At 42.6% G+C, this 20,262-nt stretch overlaps 1 protein-coding gene across 1 annotated transcript in view; it reads left to right on the top strand.

The window, feature by feature from the left end:
• ETFA (electron transfer flavoprotein subunit alpha) overlaps window positions 1-20,262 on the top strand; it is a 58,135-nt gene that overhangs the window by 6,007 nt on the left and 31,866 nt on the right. Inside the window, exons 5-6 of the mRNA XM_040413606.1 lie at window positions 7,049-7,148; window positions 14,166-14,276. Coding sequence (XP_040269540.1) covers window positions 7,049-7,148; window positions 14,166-14,276 — 211 coding nt within the window. The remainder of the gene's footprint in view (window positions 1-7,048; window positions 7,149-14,165; window positions 14,277-20,262) is intronic.

The raw sequence follows: 20,262 nt of genomic DNA, 5'->3' as shown, positions 1-20,262 counted from the left end.
TGATTAATAAACTGACGAGAAGTTATATCTTGATACTCAAGGGTCTCACAAAGGGGATTTCTGGGTCCACAATTGATGGCCCATCCTTTTGCTATATGTCATCAATATCAGATCGGTTGGGGTTCGCCTGTCAGCACCTCGACTGATCAGTTGTTCGAAGGGGCTGCTGTGTTCGGGCGATTCTCTTCATTGTTTACGTTACATGCTGTCTACTATGCTTAGTAGGATTTTTGCGCAGAAAAGCTGCAGTTTAACACCGTATCGGAAAAGTGAATGAGATTTGGCAAATCTCATGTACACTTGGCTTTTTTAATTCCTTGCAGAAATTTACCTGTTGTGCGAATTTTAAAGTCCATAGCATGTCAATTGTTGTCTGTCGAGTGATTTCCTCCATGGACTTCATTAGGGTTGTTAACATTAAACAAAAAGTTTGCACAAAAATCCTCAAAAAATGCACCAAAACTGGGATAACTAGTGGGGATTTCATGCGGATTTTCTGCATACAAATCTGCACTGTGTGAAGGTACCCTAAACAATAAGGTTGCAGTGCTTGCCCGAGTGCCGCTGAGTTGGTTTGCCAATAGTCAGATAATATTGTGAACTGGGAAGGTCCACCGTGAAAACATGTTTTAAATTGTTCCAGTCTATTCATAATAATAAAATAAAAAAATAAAAATGAAGCAATGCAAATCTTCTGAAGAATTATTTATTATCTTGTGTTTACATTCCTATTCCATATGTTTCCATAGTAACAGACTACAAGCCTATGTAGTCTGATCCTACAGTCATATGGTCATCCATCTGTCCCCTATTTCTTGATCATCTATTAAAGGGAACCTGTCACTATGAAAATGCATTGTAAGCTACAGGCAGCATGTTATAGAGCAGGAGGAGCTGAGCAGATTCAGATATTGCTTTATGGGAAATGATTCAATAAAACTTGTACTTTATTCATTTATATCTAGGCTCATTCTGGGTTTTGAAGTCCAGGAGGCGGTTCTATCAGTGATTGACAGCTATTCTGTGTATACATAGTCATAGAGGGAAGGCTGTCTATCACTGATAGGACCAACTTCCTGACTTCAAAGCCCAGAATGACCAGGAATATAAGTGAAAAACAGGTTATACTGAATCTTTTCCCCCAAAACTATACATCAATCTGCTCAGCTCCTCCTGTTGTATAACATGCACTGCATTTTGTGATGACTGGTTCCCTTTAACCCCTTCAAGCGATAGCCAGTTTGGACAAAATGCCGGAGCCCCATCTTTAAAATCTGACGTGTCAGTGTATGTTTTTACCAAAGCCATTCTGAGATTGTTTTCGCGTGACACATCATACTTCATATTAGTGGTGATTTTGATTTGATACATTTTACCTTTACGCACACAAAAAACCCCACATTTGCTGAAAATTTTAAAAAATTCGCTATCTTGAAAATTAGAATTTCTCTGCTTTTAAGACAGATAGTGATACTTCATAAAATAGTTATTACTTTACATTCCCCATATGTCTATAAATGTCATTTTATTTTTGTCTATAAATGTCATTTTATTTTTTAGGACGTTAGAAGGCTTAGAAGTTTAGAAGCAAATTGCCAAAACCCACTTTTTTAAGGAGCAGTTCAGTTATGAAGTCACTTTGTGGGGCTTACATAGTAGAAACCACCCACAAATGACCCCATTTTAGAAACTACACCTCTCAAGTTATTCAAAATGGATTTTACAAACTTTGTTAACCCTTTAGGTGTTCCACAAGAATTAAAGCAAAATGGAGGGTAAATTTTAAAATGTCATTTTTTTTGTGTGCAGAAGAGTTGAAGTGGGTAAAAATGGCAATTGTCTGTTTTTTTAAATTTTTTATGGGGTTCCTCTTGCGTTAAATATGATGATAATTTTATTCTTTTGGTTGATTTGGTTATGGTGATACCAGATTTATATAGTATTAAAGTTTTTTACTACTTTTACAGCATAAAATTACTTTTTTGTTTTTGAAATAAATGATATTTTGCATCACCATATACTAACATCAATAACTTTTATTTTTTACCAACGTAGCTGTGTGGGGGGTTGTTTTTTGCGGGAGTGGATGTGGTTTTTATTGGTATTATTTTGGGGTACATATGACTTTTAGATCTGTTGTGTGTTTTTTTTTTTTTTTTTTTGGAGGTGAGGTGACAAAAACAGCAATTCCATCATTGTTTTTTACATAATTTTTTTTTTGCACTGTTCACCGGGCGGGATTACGGTAGTAACAATACTTTTATAGATCAGGTCATTAGGGACGCAGCGATACCAATTATGTGTAATACATTTTTTTTCCTTTTTTTTTTTTTTTTTTTCTTATGACCTAAATTAGCGGATATGAGAAAAGACAATTTTTATTAAAATTTTCTTTTCTTTTCTTTTTTCTTTTTCTTTTTATCAAGACCCATTTGGATCTTGAAGATCCAGTTGGCCTGATGGCTATACAATGCATTGCAATATTCATCTATTGCAATGAACTGTATAGTCAGTGCTACATTTTAGGGATCGGCCGATACCGATAATTTGTGAACTTTCAGGCCGATAGCCGATAATTTATACCGATATTCTGGGAATTTTCATTTTTGAGAAAAAAAAATAATTCCTACACAAATCTGCTGAAAATTAATATGTTTATTGTTAATGTGTATTTTTTTTTTTATAAATCTTTTTCATTTATACTTAATATTTTTGTTATTTTTTTTTTACTAACTTTTAGCCCCCTTAGTGACACAGCAGCATGGAGCTTACCATGGCAGCCAGGGCTTCAATAGCGTCCTGGCTGCCATGGTAACCGATCGGAGCCCCAGGCTTACACAGCTGGGGCTCCGATTGGAGGAGCGGGGGAGAGGGGATCCTGTGGCCACTGCCACCAATGAGTAATACTGGGTGGGGGTGGGGGGGGGGGGCGCACTGTGCCACCAATGTTTTTACTATTGGCCGGGATTGGGATGGGGGTGGGGGGCGCACTGCGCCACCAATGATTAATACTGGGGGGCTTGGGGGGGGGGGGGGCGCACTGCGCCACCAATGAAGATAAGTCTCTCAATCATTCATATACAGGAGGCGGGAGCTGGCAGCAGAATCACATTGCCGGCTCCCGACCTCTATGAGCGGTAGCTGCGATCCGCGGCACCTGAGGAGTTAACTACCGCGGATCGCAGCTATCGCTCATAGAGGTCGGGAGCCGGCTATGTGATTCTGCAGCCAGCTCCCGCCTCCTGTATATGAATGAATGAAAGGCTTATCTTCATTGGTGGCGCAGTGGCCACAGCCCCTCCCCTCCTCTTATGTTCTCTCCTCTCATTGGCAGCAGCGGCAGCAGCAGCACAGGGGGAGGGAGACACGGCTTCCTTCTACCCTGTGCTGCGGAGGGAACACGGAGAGCGCTGAGAGCAGCGCGTTCTGTGTTCCCCATATGTTATCGGTATATCGGCAAAATAGATGCCGATACCGATAACGTTCAAAATCCTCAATATCGGCCCATAATCGGTCGATCCCTACTACATTTACACTAAGGGCTCATGCACACAAACTTATTTTCTTTCCGCTTCCGTTCCGTGTTTTTTTTTTTTTTAGTTTGCGGACCCTCTGCGGAACCATTCACTTAATATGGTCCGCAAAAACAACGGAAGGTACTCCGTGTGCTTTCCGTTTCCGTATTTCTGTTCCGCAAAAAAGTGGTGCATATCCTATTGTCCACAAATCACGGTCCGAGGCCCGCAATATACGGAACGCACACGGAACATATCTGTATGTCATCCTTATTTCATCTGGATTTTGCTGATCCATACAGTAGAAATACTCAGATATGGAACAACGTAAAAAACGGACCGCAAAACAACAACGGTCCTGTGCATGAGCTCTAAGTCTGATCAGACCCTCAGGGTCTGATCAGCCTTAGGTACATGGCAGCATGGACGCCTTTATAAGGCGCCCGGTTGCCATGGCAACCACTGGGCCGCTGCCAATGCAGCAGCAGCGGCCTGATGGAAGAGAGAGGGAGCACCCTCCCAACCCCATGGATGCCGCAGGCGGCTACTGACCGCGGCATCTATGGGGTTAAATGACTGCGATCGGTGCCAGCACTGATTTCGGCCGTAGCAGCTGAAGGCGGCGGCTCCGTTTCTGAGCTGCTGCCATCACAGTGAAGCCGGCTACAGGGGGCAATGGGGGCAGCTGGAGGCATATGAAGGGCATTATCAGAGGCACTGGGGGGCCACAGACATGATCAGGGACACTGGGGGCACAGTGGGTTTGTTACCCGATTTCAGGCTGCGATCTCCAGTGTGGAGATCACAGCCTGAAACCAGCATTTTAACACTAAAGCGCTCTGATTGGTTAGTCTGCAGAAACTAACCAATCGGAGCGCTTGTCGGCAAAGGACCACTCTGATTGGTCCATTGCCGGCTTCCCCGGTGTGTCTGCTTTCTGGGAGAGCGGAGACTCCGGGGCTGTGACACTTTATAGTGTCAAAGCCCCGGTAAGCAGTTTGGACGTGACTGTACGTCCAAATACAGTAAATTACTTGCAATTTAGACGTACAGTTACGTCCAAATGCGTGAAGGGGTTAAATATAAGCTATTAAGAAGTAGAGGACAATCCAAGTAAAAGCTGTATCGTATAGTACTATGTTATGCTTGTATAAGAAGTTGTATAGTGATGTGGCACGATAATAAAACTCCTGGCACTTTAATAAAACTGCCGCTTGAGGATATGGTATGCAGAAGAGTCAACACCTGATTTGCTTTGGAACATACTTCTTCGGGCCTTCCAGTTATGTTAAAGGCACAAAGAATCATGTGCCTCCACGAAATCGCTGTCCGACCTACTGTTTTGTGATGGATTGAAATAGTTCCAGAAATGTTCGGTGAGTTCCACATCGCTATGCACCTTCTTATACAAGAAGTATAGAACAGATAGAACTCGTGTAAAAAAGACAAAGAGGAATTTATCATGAGGGGAATATTTGAAGCCAGTTTTGCTTTTGTGTGTTGGCATCCTTTGCACCAAATTTGTCAAATGGCCCATATTGGGGGTCATTTACTATGACTACCCTATGCCAGGAACTGTAAAAACAAAGGTTGCAAACCCCAGGTTAGCAACTTTTAAATGCCTTTGTGCTTAAATTAGCCGCACGTTGTGTTTCTACACCAGGGGAGTGGCGGGGACATGCTGTGGGCACATACACTATCATTTAAGCCAGGTAATAGTGCAAATGATGATTGAGGAGCTAGGAGTGCAGTAGATTTCCAGAAAGGTTCATGGACTGCTGGAGGATGCACCTAAGCTGTGACGGGGCCTGCACCTCATTATACATTAGGCACACAGGCATAGGATAGACTGGAGTAAAGCGCCAGTCTTTGATAAATGACCCCCATTCTTTGTCAGGTTTGGTTTATCTTTAAACCTGACATGTTTGTCTAGAAATACTACTACAGTTTTTCTATGCCGCCGCATTTTTTTGCAACTTTAAATAAAAGTCCTACTGATAAATCTAGAGTGAAATAGTGCATTTTAATTTTTTTTTTTAATTTAACCCCACAAAGAATTTTATTCAGATTTTTCCAATACAAGACATGGTAAATTTAAATGGTGGCTTTAAAAAAAATAAAAAATACAACTTATCTCACAAAAAATAAGCTTTTATATGCCTATGTGAACAGAAAATGAAAAAAGTTATTATGGCTATTGGAGCGAGGGGAGGAAAAAACGAAAATGCAAAACCAAAGATGGGCCTGGTACTTAAGGGGTTAACTTCCTTTGACCACGGCCCCCCCCCCCCCCCCCCCCCCATTTTTGGCTCATTAAAATGAAAACCTAGAAATCTTCTCTCTGTGTTCCAGGAGATCAGCCATCTCTTTCACTCCCCCCGCCCCCTCTGTCCTACATCATGTCTGGCCCCCTCTTCTGCCAAATCCCAAAGGCTACAACTTATTAACGATATGCTGCCTTATAAACAAATTGGTGTACCATAAGCGTAGGTGCCCAGGGGAGTTTGAGAAGGTGTAGGCCCAGTGGTGTAACACTCATTGTACTATTACCCCTGCCAACTTGGATGCGAACATCCACTGACACATATTATGGTAAGGCTACTTTCACACTAGCGGCACGGACCTCCGGCAGGCTGTTCCGTCGGGTGAATAGCCTGCCGCATCCGTCCTGCCGCTAGTGACTGTGTCCCCCTGGACTGCCGCTCCGTCCCCATTGACTATAATGGGGGCGGTGTTCCGGCAAAGGCACGGCGAGAGGCTGCCAGAATAAAACTACGACATGTCCAACATTTATTCCGGCAGCCTCTCGCCGGAACCCCACCCCGCCCCGCCCCGCCCCATTATAGTCACTGGGGACGGAGCGGCAGTCCGGGGGCACACGGTCACTAGTGTGAAAGTAGCCTAACTTGAGCGATGCACATTATCACCTACTATTACCCTTTACTATTTGCTTTTCTTTTTTTCTTTCACCTTATTTGTCTATTATTCCTTTATTGTAATTATCTGTCTTCTGTTGCTCGTGGTGTAACATGGCTTGCTTTTTAAATAAACTGAAAAAAATAAAATAAAATTACCCTTTAAGTGCCGCCCGCTATTCAGCCACCAGCTTAAAGCCTCATGCACACGTCTGTGGAACACGGACAGTGTGATACCGGCCTGGATTTCGTACTGTACTGCGGCGGCAGCAGGAAGCGCACGGCGCCATAGCAACCAATGGCGCCGTGCGCTCCTGCACTCAGAAGAAATCCAGGCCGGTATCACACGGTCCGTGTTCCACGGACGTGTGCATGAGGCCTAAAATGGAGTTTCAGAATGATGCAGATAGTCCTGTAGACTAATGAATAGTGAGGGCAGCTATGTTGTATACCTTGATCATTCACTTTGAGATTTAGAATTCTTTTAGCGCTATTTACAAAGTTGCTTCACTTTTCCTTTTTACTTGCATTAATGTAATAAAATGCTGTATACAATAACCTTCATGATTGGATATGTGTAAACTTGATGATGTATTTTCCTTGTCCGTTGCTTTGCAGAGTTTACTTCCCAGAGTAGCAGCAAAGCTTGACGTGTCCCCAGTGTCAGATGTAATAGACATTAAGTCACCTGATACATTTGTAAGGACAATCTATGCCGGTAAGAAACCTACTCTTTTAATTTCTTTATTTTCTGCAGGTGTAGCTCAGGTGAGGGCTGCAAATCTTATTCCACGATAGTGTAAAAAATGAAAATCGGACATCCTATAGTATGTGGCAGTCTTTCGTACAAAATTAGAACCAGCCCTGTACCTCACATGGATCCAGAGGTCTCCTCATGTATTGTTCCAGTCACTCTGCTTGGTTTATTTCAAGCTGGCAGCTCAGCGGGTGAGTCCTTTTGCTGCAGCTGAAGGATTGAACTGAGCATGTGCGTCCACTACGTACTGGAATTAATTCTACGTTCCTTTTCTTGTACTTCACTCACCTGTTATGTTACCTGCATTCACAATTCTGCTAGTTGTCACTTCCTCAGCAGGGTCTCAGATCTGAGGCATGCTGGGAGATTTCTGAAGCCTGTAGAATTGTGAATGCAGCTCTGGTCTATAGTACAGACTAAGTGTGGATCAGTACAGTAATAGAGTATATAGAAAAGGATCCATCTACATGTAAAATGGTGGATATATGCGCTAATAGAGATTTTTGTAATTTACTATAAAATTGATTATGCCTTATGATGAACATGGTTTCAGTAGTTTTATCATTATTTTACATTGGTGCTTCTTATGCTTAGTTATCATCTGTGATTCCACCCACTATTCGGGAGAGAAAGTTTCCATCTACCATCTGCATGGAGTTTGTATGTTCTCCCCGTGTTTGTGTGGGTTTCCTCCGGGTATACAGATTGGTTAAGCTGGAGTTTGTGAGCCCCTGTGGGGCAAGCACTAATGTGAATGATGACAATCTCTGTACATTGCTGCAGTATATGTTGATACTATATAAAAGAAAAAAATAACACTTTTGAGGATTTGTTATAAAAGTGATAACTTGTTAAAGGGGTATTCCCACCTGGATATTTCTGGCATATCAATAGGCTATACCTTAAAATGTCTAATAGGTGTGTGGGTCCCACCTCTGGGACCCTTCTGTATCTCAAGAATTGGGCCCTGAAGTGAATGGGAGAGCAAGTCGCACATACATGTCCATCTTTCTGTTCACCGCTATGACTTCCGAAAGGCTATTTTTGGAAGCTCCATCGCGGTGAGAGATGGCCGCAAACGGTATGTTTGGATGGTTCTCCATTCTGGAAATGTCAGAGTGCGCTAGCAATGAATGCCTGGCGTGTTCTCTGTTCACAGCGGGGCCCCCTTCTTGAAATAGGAGCAGGTTCCAGAGGTGGGACCTGCACCAATCAGACATTTGTGGCGTGTCCTTCCAATGTGCAATAAATGTTGACAACCAATTATTACATTTGGTTTACAGATGGTGATCCTGAGCATCAGATCTTCATCCCATATTTTAATACTCCCCTTCTGGTGAAGCTGATTTATTGTGAACAATATCAAGTGAATGGGTCCGCTTCCGTGCTGCGGTGCACAAATGGCCGGTGCCCTTATGTTGCGGACCGGGCAGTGGTCGTGTGCATGAGCCCTTAAGCCATTTTGTTGCCTTGTGCAGTATATAGGAGTTGTCGTCACTTTGGTCCAGTCATGTTGTTGCCCAGAACCAGATTAATAAATGGTGATCATCAAACACCAAATGTCAATGAGACGAGTTGACCAGATGTGCAGTGGCGGAATACTTTGTCCTCATACACATGGTTTGGCAAATTTTTCTCCATCTGAAAGTCCTTCTGCTCTCTTGCTAGTTGTTGATTAACAGTACCTTGTGAGCAAGGTCTGACATGGCAAGAGTGAGGAAAGCCGCCCTGTCTTTAGAGCATTTCTGATTGGCCGCAAAGATTTTAATGATTATATGCACTTTTAAAGTGTCTGATGGGTCCGTAGTTGTGGCTCTGGTTGTAGGATAATAGGAGGTCCTGACACTCTGTACATGTTTATTCTTCCCTCAATCACTGTATAGTGCAGGGAGCAGTAACCTCTGACACTCCAGCTGTGCTGAAACTACAACTCCCAGAATCCTCAATTCACATAGAACAGCTGAGTATGTCATCATGCTGGTAGTTGTAGTTTCACAGCAGCTGCCGAAGGTTGCTGATCCTTGGTATGGTGTCTTCCTTCTTAAAGACGTTGTACAGGTTTGGGGGGCTTTTGGCAGACTTGTGAAGAGAGCCATACTTACCTGCTTCCTGATGCTGGCTCACGTCTCTCCTGAGCCCTCTGGCTTCTGATGTAAACTATTTTTCACAGAGCTTAGCTGCTATTTAGGGTCAGCTCCTTTATTTTAGAGCTGTGATCTGTGACTACAGTGTATCTGCCGTGTATACAGGGAGTCTGATGTAGTCCGAGACACACCTCCTGTCTCCTCATTGGTTCAGACCGCTGCTCTCTCCACCCCTGCGGCTCTTCTGCCTCTGCAGATTGGTCAGTGCGGGGAGAACTGATTTCTAGTACAGCAGATAGAGGGCTATCGGGTAACTGACGCACATATACTGAGGGGATTAGGCATTAGTAAGGGGGTCGATTTAATGTCTGGTATAGTAGAAATTGGCATTTGCCATTATTAGACTATTAAATATGACCACAGGCTAGCTTATTTTCTGAATGAAATGGTTGTTTAGCCCCTTTTAGATGTGACTAACAATTTTCTGCTTGGAAAACTATATAGTTCTCAAATTCACCCCATCTGTACATCCCCATGACCAAGTAATATCAAATGCTCTCTCCCCCACATGTCCTTTTAAATATTAATACATCCTGCTGTTCTGAGAACTCGTCACAACAACATACAATCCATGTCCTTGGGATGAGAAACCTCAGAGGGAGGACACGACACAATATCCAGCTCCACAACACCGTCCCTGGTGTAACGCTCTGGGCTGCCCGCTGCAGCTGCCACACAAATGGTGATCCTGTCATTCCTAGTGACAGAGAACTGGGCCTCAGTGCTTCTTCATCTGGTTGTTCTAACCAAAGGAAAAGTTCTCTCACTTTTATTATCTATGTGGATTACGGTATCATTTTTAGGGCTTTTTGGTGGTAGATGGGTGTCCCATGTGATCCAAAGACCATTTCATCAAAGACCTAAATAGGTGGAAACCTGAAGAACATCCTTGACAGCTTTCCAAATGCTTCCCAGTCTTCAGGGAATGAACAGATGTAATTGTGCAGCTTGTGCCATGAAAATGGATGCCGTACAGTTTACTTCTGTGTTTGGTGGAGATGCCACTGGCGCTTTTAGTAGGCTGAGGCTCTAACCATAATGTCCACCGCCAGCTTCCTCCCCTGCCAGCTGCTGCTCTGCATATGTGGCTTTTATACAATTTTTTCCAGCTGTGACACTAATGCTGCTAGGTGGATAGAGAGGGAAAACTGCAGGGTGTTTAGTCTTCCCTTTCAGATCATCCATGTAATATATTCTGTAGTTATATAATTGGGACACATATCTTTGTTCACTGCAGTTGGGTTAAACGGGATGTCATTCCAAAGGGTTCACATACTTTTTCTTGCAACTGTGTGTGTGTGTATATATATATATGTGTGTGTGTGTGTATATATATATATATATATATATATATATATATATATATATATATATATATATATATATATTACAGTTGTGTTCAAAATTATTCAACCCCCAATGCTGTAAAGGGTTTTAGGGAATTTAGTGTACATTTGTAATTGTGTTCAGAATGAAATCTTACAAGGACTTTTTAAAGAACCAAATGCAACAAAAATGACCAATTGTTTTTGTAATACAGTATTAAATGTTTTTTTTGTGATTTCTTCATTGACACAATTATTCAAACCCTTAAAGACTACCACTCTTAAGAACAGAGGTTCATTCAAGTGTTTTCGATCAGGTATTAAAAACACCTGTGGATGTCAAGGAGCAGCAATCAAGCATAATAGGCACCAATTAGGCAGATTTAAAAGGACTGTGATACTCAGCTCCTTCTAGACATTTACTGGTGTGTTTACAAACATGGTCAAGTCAAGAGAATGGTACAGGAAGACAAGAGAAGGAGGTGATTTCTCTTCACAGGAAGGGCAATGGCTATAAGAAGATTTCAAAGATGTTAAACATACCAAGAGACACCATAGGAAGCATCAGTCGCAAATTCAAGGCAAAGGGCACTGTTGAAACGCTACCTGGTCGTGGCAGAAAGAAGATGCTGACTTTGACTGCTGTGCGCTACCTGAAGCGCAAAGTGGAGAAAAGTCCCCGTGTGACTGCTGAGGAACTGAAAAAAGATTTGTCAGATGTGGGTACTGAAGTTTCAGCTCAGACAATAAGGCGCACACTGCGTAATGAAGGCCTCCATGCCAGAACTCCCAGGCGCACCCCCTTGCTGTCTGCAAAGAATAAGAAGAGTCGACTGCAGTATGCCAAAAGTCATGTGGACAAACCACAAAAGTTTTGGGATAGTGTTCTGTGGACTGATGAAACAAAATTAGAACTGTTTGGGCCCATGGATCAATGCTATGTTTGGAGGAGGAAGAACAAGGCCTATGAAGAAAAGAACACCTTGCCTACTGTGAAGCATGGCGGGGGGTCAATCATGCTTTGGGGCTGTTTTGCTTCTACAGGTACAGGGAAGCTTCAGCGTGTGCAAGGTACCATGAATTCTCTTCAGTACCAGGAGATATTGGATGAAAATGTGATGCAGTCCGTCACAGACCTGAGGCTTGGGAGACGTTGGCCCTTTCAACAGGACAATGATCCCAAGCATACCTCCAAGTCCACTAGAGCATGGTTGCAGATTAAAGGCTGGAACATTTTGAAGTGGCCATCGCAGTCACCAGACTTAAATCCGATTGAGAACCTCTAGTGGGACTTAAAGAAAGCAGTTGCAGCGCGCAAGCCTAAGAATGTGACTGAACTGGAGGCTTTTGCCCATGAAGAATGGGCGAAGATACCCGTAGATCGCTGCAAGACACTTGTGTCAAGCTATGCTTCACGTTTAAAAGCTGTTATAACTGGAAAAGGATGTTGTACTAAGTACTAAGATTGAATGTCACTTGGGGGTTGAATAAAACTGATAATGATGTGAGCACAGAAAAGACATTTGTGGTTATTTCATGATAAATGTTATATTATATTAATCTGACTTACAAGTGCCTCTTTGATTTAATTGTAAACAAGATGACTGAAATGATCAAAATCAGTGTCAAACTGGCCAAAACGCTCAATTTCAGTGGGGGTTGAATAATTTTGAATAAAACTGTGTGTGTGTGTGTGTGTGTGTGTATATATATATATATATATATATATATATATATCTCTATCACTGCTCAAAAAAATAAAGGGAACAACAACACAATGTAACTCCAAGTCAATCACACTTCTGTGAAATCAAACTGTCCACTTAGGAAGCAACACTGAGTGACAATCAATTTCACATGCTGTTGTGCAAATGGGATAGACAACAGGTGGAAATTAGCAAGACACCCCCAATAAAGGAGTGGTTCTGCAGGTGGTGACCACAGACCACTTCTCAGTTCCTATGCTTCCTGGCTGATGTTTTGGCCACTTTTGAATGCTGGCGGTGCTTTCACTCTAGTGGTAGCATGAGGTGGAGTCTACAACCCACACAAGTGGCTCAGGTAGTGCAGCTTATCCAGGATGGCACATCAATGCGAGCTGTGGCAAGATTTGCTGTGTCTGTCAGCGTAGTGTCCAGAGCATGGAGGCACTACCAGGAGACAGGCCAGTACATCAGGAGATGTGGAGGAGGCCGTAGAAGGGCAACAACCCAGCAGCAGGACCGCTACCTCCACCTTTGTGCAAGGAGGAACAGGAGGAGCACTGCCAGAGCCCTGCAATATGACCTCCAGCAGGCCACAAATGTGCATGTGTCTGCTCAAACGGTCAGAAACAGACTCCATGAGGGTGATATGAGGGCCCGACGTCCACAGGTGGGGGTTGTGCTTACAGCCCAACACCGTGCAGGACGTTTGGCATTTGCCAGAGAACACCAAGATTGGCAAATTCGCCACTGGCGCCCTGTGCTCTTCACAGATAAAAGCAGGTTCACACTGAGCACATGTGACAGACGTGACAGAGTCTGGAGACGCCGTGGAGAACGTTCTGCTGCCTGCAACATCCTCCAGCATGACCGGTTTGGCATTGGGTCAGTAATGGTGTGGGGTGGCATTTCTTTGGAGGGCCGCACAGCCCTCCATGTGCTCGCCAGAGGTAGCCTGACTGCCATTAGGTACCGAGATGAGATCCTCAGACCCCTTGTGAGACCATATGCTGGTGCGGTTGGCCCTGGGTTCCTCCTAATGCAAGACAATGCTAGACCTCATGTGGCTGGAGTGTGTCAGCAGTTCCTGCAAGACGAAGGCATTGATGCTATGGACTGGCCCGCCCGTTCCCCAGACCTGAATCCAATTGAGCACATCTGGGACATCATGTCTCGCTCTATCCACCAACGTCACGTTGCACCACAGAATGTCCAGGAGTTGGCAGATGCTTTAGTCCAGGTCTGGGAGGAGATCCCTCAGGAGACCGTCCGCCACCTCATCAGGAGCATGCACAGGCGTTGTAGGGAGGTGATACAGGCACGTGGAGGCCACACACACTACTGAGCCTCATTTTGACTTGTTTTAAGGACATTACATCAAAGTTGGATCAGCCTGTAGTGTGTTTTTCCACTTTAATTTTGAGTGTGACTCCAAATCCAGACCTCCATGGGTTGAAAAATTTGATTTCCATTTTTTTTATTTTTGTGTGATTTTGTTGTCAGTACATTCAACTATGTAAAGAACAAAGTATTTCAGAAGAATATTTAATTAACTCAGATCTAGGATGTTATTTTTGTGAGCAGTGTGTGTGTGTGTGTATGTATATGTATATGTGTGTATATATATATATATATATATATATATATATATATATATATAATTATTTTAATACCTTCCCTGCCTTTTACAATTAATGTAATAATTAACTCTGCCAACCCCTTTTAAGTGCTCCGTTGTATAACTGTAGAATTTTAACTGGTGTTATTGTAAAGTGAAACCAGACATGTCTGTTCTTTCATTTGTAGGAAATGCCTTGTGCACTATAAAGTGCGATGAAGCCGTGAAGGTGCTCACTGTCAGAGGCACGTCTTTTGAAGCAGCTCCAAGTTCTGGAGGCAGTGCAAGTGTTGTTAATGGTGAGTATTTCTCAAAGTGTAACTGCACTTTAGAAAAAACTTTTGTTATAGTGACATATCAAAGGTTTTAATCAGTGGTTGTCTAAGTTGCTGAGACCCCCAACCTTTGCTAAAATGAGGAATTAGAAGTAGGCTGAACGCTGTCCCTCCTCGCTGCTGCAGAGTGCCTCATAGACTTTCTGTTCAGGATTTTCTGTGGAGGGCTTTTGCAATGTATGGCAATGGATTTTATTTTTATCGGGACTATGCAATTAATAAAAAATTAAATAGAAATTATTGTACTTGTCTAGCAGTGAGCACAAAGATAAGTCCATAATGAGAAAGCTTAGCAATCTCAGTTTGCAACTGCTGCAAAGTAATCCTTATTATAATAGTAGGTGGAGAATTGGAATAACAGATGAGTACCGTACTACATGGATTTCTCTATGCTGCAGAGGATTACTATAGTTTAAAACAGCGCCCATGCCTACACATTACCTATTAATACTAGAGTAAGCCGAGCACGGTGTAATAGAATACAGTGACTGCACCGGGCCCCACAATAATGGATGCCGACCCCCCCCCCCCCACCCCCTGTATTGGGGGGTCATTCACTAGGACACTGTTATTGGGAGGGATCTGTGGATGACACTGGTATTGAGGGAATAGGGGGCGGGAAATCTGTGGATGGCACATATATAGCATAAGATGCTATATATGTGCCATCCACAGATCCCCCCTTCCCCTCCATAACAGTTCCATCCACAGATCCCCCCCCTCACATAACAGTTCCATCCACAGATCCCCCCCCCCCATAACAGTTCCATCCACAGATCCCCCCCCCATAACAGTGCCATCCACAGATCCCCCCCCCATAACAGTGCCATCCACAGATCCCCCCCCCCATAACAGTGCCATCCACAGATTCCCCCCATAACGGTGCCATCCACAGATCCCCTTCCCCTTAACAGTGCCATCCACAGACCACCATTAGTTCAAAACCCACCAGAAGCACACCTTTTGGTTAAAAATATTTATTTTCTTATTGTCCTCTAAAACCTAGGTGCGTCTTATGGGCCGGTGCGTCTTATAGGGCGAAATTGTTATTTCTGTTTCTGGGAGGGAATGTATGTACGATCTCTATTATTAAGCTTCATTCACATGATCATAGTTTGCACGCACGTCCGATACGCATTTATTTCTACGGGTCTGGAAAAAATAATTTCATCCATGTGCTGTCTGCATCTGTATGCCCGCAAATTCTAGAACATGTCCCATCCTTGTCCATTTTATGGACAAGAATAGTCGTTTGTATCTTTTGTTGCCTTTATAGTACCGCAGTGAAGGGGGAGACATCTGGCTTCCCAATAAATGACCAGCAGATCTTTAGTGGCAGTACCATATTTCACAGTGTACACAAGCACATGCTATAGTTGCGTCTTACATTATACCAATGTAATGTGCCGTGTTTGGTATCGCCGCGTCTGTAGTGGCCCGCACCACACAAATATCATGTAAATTATACCATACGGTGAACGCCACACAAAAACTGAATCTTTTTGCATCACTGCATCAGAATTACTAATTTATTCTTAGTTGCCACTGGAAAAAAATAACAAGCGATCAAAAAGTGTTATTTACCCCAAAATGATAGCAATCAAAGCTACACATAATCCCGCAAAAATCAAGTCCTCAAACAACTCCATAGAAAGAAAACTAAAAAAGTTATTTGTCTTGGGATGTAGTGATGCAAAAAGATTATTATTATTATTTATTTTTTTAAAAAGGGTGTTTTTCTTGCACAAAAGTAGTAAAAAAAAAACAACAACCTGTATGTATTTGTATTTGGTATCGCTGTAATCGTACTGACCTAGAGAATAAAGATATATTATTTATGCCGAAAAATGAACCCTGCAAAATCTACCGGTATAATTTCAAAACTCAGTGTCAGTATTGCTGTTTTTTCCCATCTCCCTCCCAGAAAGAGTAAATAAAAGTTAATCAGTAAAGTTATGTATACCCCAAAATGGCGTCATTACAACTACTACTTGTCCCGCAAAAAACAAGCCCTCATACAGCTATATAGACGGAAAAATAAAAAAAGTATAGCTGATGGAAAGTGACGATGAAAAAAGGAAGAAAAACGCTTGGTCAGTAAGCCCCAAAACAGGCTAGTAACTAAGGGGTTGAATAGCAATTCATAATTGCTGGGACAAGTCACATAGCCTTTCCGTGGTGCTCCTCTCCAAAATCAGATGCAAATATTAATCTTCCATAGAATACATAAAGCAGCACTCATCGGTTCTGTTTCAATGGCTTTATCCAATCCATGCCAAATTACAGATAAAGAAGGGAAGGCAAAAAAATCCTTGGCCTATGGCTGATTGGTGTGATGTCACACTTCCTCTGGGCCTCGTGGGATATCCCCTACTCATCCTATTTATAGTATTTACCCATTACAGATACATAAACAATTATATACAAATATATTAGGATGTTAAAAAATGTTTTAACCCCTTAAGGACCCAGGACGAGAATGCTCGTCCTAAATGTCCGGTAATTTGCGCCCCAGGATGAGCATTTTCATCCTGCGGTCCTTCCCCACCCCCCCCTCCACGTGCGGTGCCCGGATCAGCGGCAGTGATCTGGCTGTTACTGACAGCCGGATCCCTGCTGCATCCACCAGCATCAGTGATCACGCAACTGCAGGTGTATGAAACCGTCATATGCTGCTGTCAGCGCTGACTGCGGCATATGGGAGGTTTGCGCTCCCTCTCCTTAGTCATCGGGTCCCCGCGCTGTTGTGGCGGGGACCCGATGATTGCCATGGTAGCCCCAAGCCATTCCAAGGCTTTGGGGCCTGGCATATATGGAGGCCTAAGAGGCCCAGACGGCAGGCTGCGTCTCATAGGCAAACTATCAGTGTATTACACTGTGTAATACACTGATAGTCAATGCAGTACAATACAGATCTATTGTGCTGCATTAAAACAGGGATCAGACCCTGTAATGTTGAAGTCCCAGAGTGGGACAAAAAATAAAGTGAAAAATAAATAAAAATATTTTTTTTTACGTTTTGAAGTAAAATAAAAAATAAAAATCCTTTTCCCAAAATAAAGTAAATAAACATATGCACCCCAAAATAGTGCCAATCAAACCGTCGTCTCATCCCACAAAAATGATATCCTTCCTAAGACAATCGCCCAAAAACTAAAAAAAAACTATGGCTCTCAGACTATGGAGACACCAATTTTTTATTTATTTAATTATATATATATTTTTATATTATTGTGTAAAACTTAAATAAAAAAAGTATACATATTAGGTATTGCCACGTCTGTAACGACCTGCTTTATAAAAATATCACCTGACCTAACCCCTCAGGTAAACACCGTAAAAAAAAGTGTAAAAAAAAGCCATTTTTTGTCACCTTACATCACAAAACGATCAAAAAGGTATATGCCCCCCAAAATAGTACCAATCAAACCGTCACCTCATCTCACAAAAAATGAGCCCCTACCTAAGACAATCGGTCAAAAAAGTTATATTTGGTATTGTCACATCCGTAACAACCTGCTCTATAAAAATATCACATGATCTAACCTGTCAGATTAACACTGTAAATAACAAAATGCCAAAACAGCATATTTTTTTGTTACCTTCCCTCACAAAAAGAGTAATATAGAGCAATCAAAAATCATATGTACCCTATAATAGTACCAACAAAACTGCCACCTTATCCCGTAGTTTCCAAAATGGGGTCATTTATTTGGAATTTCTACTGTAGGGGTGTATCAGGGGGTCTTCAAATGTGTAAACTACAGTATCAGGGCAATAAATATTGAGTTTTGTTTGGCTGTTAACCCTTGCTTTGTTAGCAGAAAAAAAAAATGGATTAAAATGGAAAATATGCCAAAAAAGTGAGATTCTGAAATTTCATCTCTATTTTCCATGAATTCTTGTGGAACACCTAAAGTGTTAACAAAGTTTGTAAAATCGGTTTTGAATACCTTGAGGGGTGTAGTTTCTAAAATGGGGTCATTTCTGGGTGGTTTCTATTATGTAAGCCTCACAAAGTGACTTCAGACATGAACTGGTCCTTTAAAAAGTAGGTTTTGGAAATTGTCTGAAAAATTTCAAGATTTGCTTCTAAACTTCTTCTAAGCCTTCTAATGTCCCCAAAAAATACAATGGCATTCACAAAATGATCCAAACATGAAGTAGACATATGGGGAATGTAAAGAAATAACTATTTTTGGAGTTATTACTATCTATTATAAAAGTAGAGAAAATAAAATTTGGTAATTTTTGGTAAATTTGGTATTTTTTCTTTAGAAATAAAAATTACATTTTTTGACTCCATTTTACCACTGTCATGAAGTACAATATGTGATGAGAAAACAGTCTCGGAATGGCCTGGATCAGTAAAAGCGTTTCAAAGTTATTACCACGTATAGTGACACATGTCAGATTTGCAAAAAAATGGCCTGGTCCTTGAGGTGAAAAATGGCAGGGTATATAATTGTTTATGTATCTTTTAATGGGTAAATACTATGTATAGGAAGAGAAGGGGGTATCCCATGAGACCCTGAGAAAGCGTGACCTCATGTGAAAAGGCTGTAGGCCAAGGATTTATTTTGCCCTCCCTTGTTTATCTGTAATTTGGCATGGATTGAATAAAGCTGTTGAAACAGAACCGGTGAGTGCTCCTTTATGTATTCTATTGAAGATTAATATTTTATACCAATTGACTATTCCCTAAAAGGCAAGTCACGGGTATTGTATGAAAGATAGATCCCAAGACATCAAAAATTATGGTACAAGTAAATGACCAAAAGGTGCCTACAATGTGACATGCCCACCAAATAGGATACAGTGATCCCTCAAGATACAATGGCCTCAGGATACAATAATTTCAACATACAATTGTCTTTTCTGATCCATCGTAAGTTGAAACTAGACTCAACATACAATGCCTCAGACTCGGATCCAACCAATCAGGGCAGCTTCTCTGGTAAAATAGTTGTATTAGTTGCTAGTTAGCAACTGTTTCTGTCTGGTATATTTAAGCAGGGCTCGACAAATCCCAGGTCGCCATGGCGATCAGGAATTTGGTCCTGGCACTTGGGTATTTGTCAGCCCGTTTTCAAAGGTGCACGGGCGACGGGTGCGGAGCGCCGGAGGGGGGCCGTTCTGTCCGGAGGCAGCAGGAGTGGAGATGAGCGCCTCCATTGTGGAAGCACTCATCTCCATATTCATCTGTATCGCCGTCCTCAGGACAGCGATACAGATGAATGGTGCGAAGGAGCAGGGGAGAGGCGTCTCCCTTGCCCGTTCCTCTGATAGGCTACAGGCCTAGTGCCTGTAGCCTATCAGAGGCCGGTGCAGGCGGCGCGATGATGTCATCGTGCCTCCTGAGCCGTACAGTGCGGGACACAGGCCGGAAGAGGCCTGCATCGCATCACTGACAGCAGCATAAGGTAAGTATATGAGTTTATTGTTTTTATTATTTATTGTATACTGCGGCAAGAAGGGGGGTGGGGGCCCTATATACTGGCACAATATGGGGGGGGGGGGGGGCTATGGAGAAAAGGGGAAGCACTATGGGGCCCTATATACTGGCACAATATGGGGGCACTATGGAGAAGAGGGGAAGCACTATGGTGGCCCTATATACATATGGGGGCACTATAGGGGCCCTATATACTGGCACATTATGGGGGGCACTATGGAGAAGAGGGGAAGGAGCACTATTGGGGCATCTACTGGGGTCTTTATGTACTGGCATGCATTATTGGGGGGGCTCTATGGAGAAGTGGGGGGGGGGGAGCACTATGGGGGCATCTACTGGGGGTTTTATGACACGGCTCCGCACTTTTTTAGCTGGTTCCTAGATTCCAAGGAAATTTGTCAAGCCCTGTATTTAAGGATCTGCCTTAGCTATATGCTTATTTTTCTTAAATCTTTATTTTCTCTTATCTTGGATGACATTTTGGAGCTTTTGAAC

Source organism: Bufo bufo, chromosome 1 (genome assembly GCF_905171765.1).
Source record: "Bufo bufo chromosome 1, aBufBuf1.1, whole genome shotgun sequence".
In the NCBI taxonomy this organism is placed as follows: Eukaryota; Metazoa; Chordata; class Amphibia; order Anura; family Bufonidae; genus Bufo; species Bufo bufo.
The sequence above is the reverse complement of the archived record's forward strand: the minus strand, read 5'-3'. Positions and strand labels throughout refer to the sequence as shown.